Raw genomic sequence first — 3,034 nt, forward strand, 5'->3', positions numbered from 1 at the left:
ATGCCACTAAATCCTACTCACTGAAACTTTCATTCTCTTATTATTTTTAATGGATTAATGGTGGCTAATATTTAGAATTTAATAAAATCCCAACCAGCTGGTGCCACTATTTCCAGCTAGTGTCTGACCCAGCACTGCAATGCCCCCCTCCTCTGTGCTTTTAACTCTGCAGATATTTCTGTCCTCTTTCTTCTTCGCTCTCCTCTTCTGTAATCCTTTCCACAGTTTTGCCTCCCCCCTCTCTCTCTCTCTTCCTACACAGTCACAGCTTTTACTCCTGACGACAGATTAGTTTATATTATGGCAACAGGAGAGCTGTCAGCAAGAGTGTGAGACTGCAACACACACTGTCCAACCATGACAATGCCAGGAAGGCTCGTAGAGAGAGGGAGAGAGGCTTTATTGCTGAAAGGCCCTGGAGAGTTAAAAACCTTCCCTACAGCAGTCTGTGGATTACTGTCCCCTCGCTGTTGACAGGAGTTTGCAGCTCCTGCTGATACAGCCCCAGCCTGTCTAATCTGCCAGGGGTTCATACAGCAAGTCAAATTACTCTTTAGAAACATGGAGGCAGTGCAGGAGGATTTCCTCAATTAAACATGTCTTAACAGAGGCTGGAGATATACCAAAGGCTCTCAGGAAGGATTGACAGCAGGGACGCATGGCTCAGCGTGCCTCAGCACTCTAAAGAAAAAGCTGAGATGTTGCAAAATATATGTGAATTGACAGATATTAATTGCTGCCTCAGTGGCTTAGCATGCTGAAGTGAAGGATGCTGAAATGTATTCACTCAAACCAGACAGAGATAAAAAGGAAGCTTTCCCCCAAAATCCCTCTTTCACCAACTTAAAATTATGATATTTACCTTGCATTTCAAGTAGAGGGCTCTGTTTTTGTGCATTAACCATATTTGTGACAAGTTCCAAAAAAAAGCCATATGATTGACACAAGCATAGACACATGGATTATTATTCTTCTACTGCAGGAACGTTTTTGTAGGTTTGGGTAGTTCTTAATTAGAGGTTTGGACAAGTTGAGACCCTTCACTTGTGTTCAAACATTTATTTATTACAGAAAAGAAAGCACTTCGTCAACTGTAAAAGGTGCCCACAACTAAACATATACGTCCTGTGCACTGACATACAATGTCATTGGCTTTCAGACATACAACAGCAAGGCAGAGCTGTCAGTGATGTCCCAAAGACTGGCCAATGTTAGAATGTACTTCAAAGAAGCTGATCCCCTGTGCATGGTCATCTTTATTTTTGTCTCTCTCTGGCCTGTTTTGCTTGCATTTCTTTTTTGTGTTAGCTTTCTTTTCTGGGACTCGCGTCATTTATCTGTCAGGGTTGACTGTAAATGACAGGCAGCCTCCTTTGTGGTTTGGCCTTGGGTTTAGCGCATGTGTGTATGAGAGTTTCTGAATACAAAATACACTTTAAAATCATTTCTAGTCCTAAGCACGTCTCCTTTGGATGTCATTTGTATAATGTTTCTATAAAGGTAGCAGATCATTGTGATGAATTTGGGTTGCTCTGGTTCTCATCCTTTTTGGCATCAAGAACCTCCAAATTGATACACATCAGGCCAGGGACCCATATTTGATAAGATGTATTCTCAGGGATCCCCATCTGATAAGATTAGTTATTCCATAACTGTCTATGCTATAGATTATCAGGCAGATTAACAGTGAAAAGTGTGAAATCTATGAACAGAATAGTCATTCTTATATTCTCTTATTAAATGAACTTTTAGCCTATTAAATAATAGTGAAATTGAGGTTCACAAGCAGTATAGTGTGCAACACCCCTACTTTCATATCATGGTTTAGTCCACATAGTCCTTAATTCATTGCCGATCAGTGGAGTGTGTTACTCGCACAAATGTGACCACTGGAGTGTTTTTGCACTTCAGACAGCCAATGTACCAACTGTAGAACCATTAGCTGTACTTAGCTAGCCATTTACACACTGATGTGTTTGGAATGTGTGTTTGACAGCTCAGCATCTGATCTCAGACCTCTCTATAGGCGTTATCCACTAACAGGGAACTGGCTCCGTTCTGGTTCAAGAACCTAGGAACAAAAAAAAAGCAGGTTTTTCTTAGAAAAAAAAGTTGATGTGTCATATTCTGCGGGTTGCTATCCATTGTGCAGTGCCTTTATGCACCAATGCACCAAGACAAATTCCTCGTATGTGTAAAAACTCACTTGGCAATAAACCTAAACCTAATTCTGAATAAGCATAAAGGTTTGATGTTCTTCTTTTTGTGTTCAGTCAGAATAATATTTTATCCCAGTCTCCCTAAGTGAGATAATTCAAAGTTTTCTAGTTTTGTAATGAAACAGTGTAAAACTCTAAATAACTCTTCCCCCAGCTGACGCTACTAAGCCCAAGACCACCACCACCCGCAGCTCTGCTTCCACCACCGCTGCGTCTCGCACTCGAACTGCAGCAGCCAAACCGGCAACACCATCCTCCACCACCGGCACAGTACCAGAGAAGAAGCCCCCAGTGCCCCGCGCTGCTCGGGCCACTTCCTCAACCACATCCACCACCACGATCACCACCTCTAGGACCACATCTCGCCCCAACACGGCACCGGCCCCCGACATCCGTAACGCCCGCTCTAAGATCGGCTCTACAGACAACATGAAGCACCAGCCTGGAGGAGGGAAGGTAGGTCCTACTGTGGAATCCCCCGCAACTCTCACTCCTCTCTACAGGTTTTATAGCATGTATTTCTGACACTGGCCGCCCCTCAACTAACAGGCAGTGGAGCTGCAAGGCCAGTTTAACATGTGACACTGGCTTCCTGTGGTTCCTCACTGACTCTTCAAACTTATTTCTGAAATTCTTCATACATACCGCTTTTAGTCTAAATATAACCATCTATCAACATTTAGCACAATGCACAAAGTTGCTAATACATTAACCTCACCAGCTCTAGTGAAAACCAGTCTATACATTTCTGTATCTTCTTTCTCGCTGTCCTTAGCTTGGTTAATATGCTTGGATTTTTCAGTCACACCTTATTT

At 42.8% G+C, this 3,034-nt stretch overlaps 1 protein-coding gene across 6 annotated transcripts in view; it reads left to right on the forward strand.

The window, feature by feature from the left end:
- The window catches only part of LOC118322175 (microtubule-associated protein 4), a 107,641-nt gene that overhangs the window by 95,996 nt on the left and 8,611 nt on the right, over positions 1–3,034 (forward strand). For 4 of the 6 annotated variants that reach the window (XM_035653784.1, XM_035653774.1, XM_035653802.1 and 1 more), the window contains one exon: positions 2,374–2,677. In XM_035653784.1, coding sequence (XP_035509677.1) covers positions 2,374–2,677 — 304 coding nt within the window. The remainder of the gene's footprint in view (positions 1–2,373; positions 2,678–3,034) is intronic. The other 2 variants (XM_035653793.1, XM_035653810.1) reach the window with 1 other exon arrangement.

Source organism: Morone saxatilis, unplaced genomic scaffold, assembly GCF_004916995.1.
Source record: "Morone saxatilis isolate NCDOM2014 unplaced genomic scaffold, NCSU_SB_2.0 Contig0, whole genome shotgun sequence".
Lineage (NCBI taxonomy): Eukaryota > Metazoa > Chordata > Actinopteri > Moronidae > Morone > Morone saxatilis.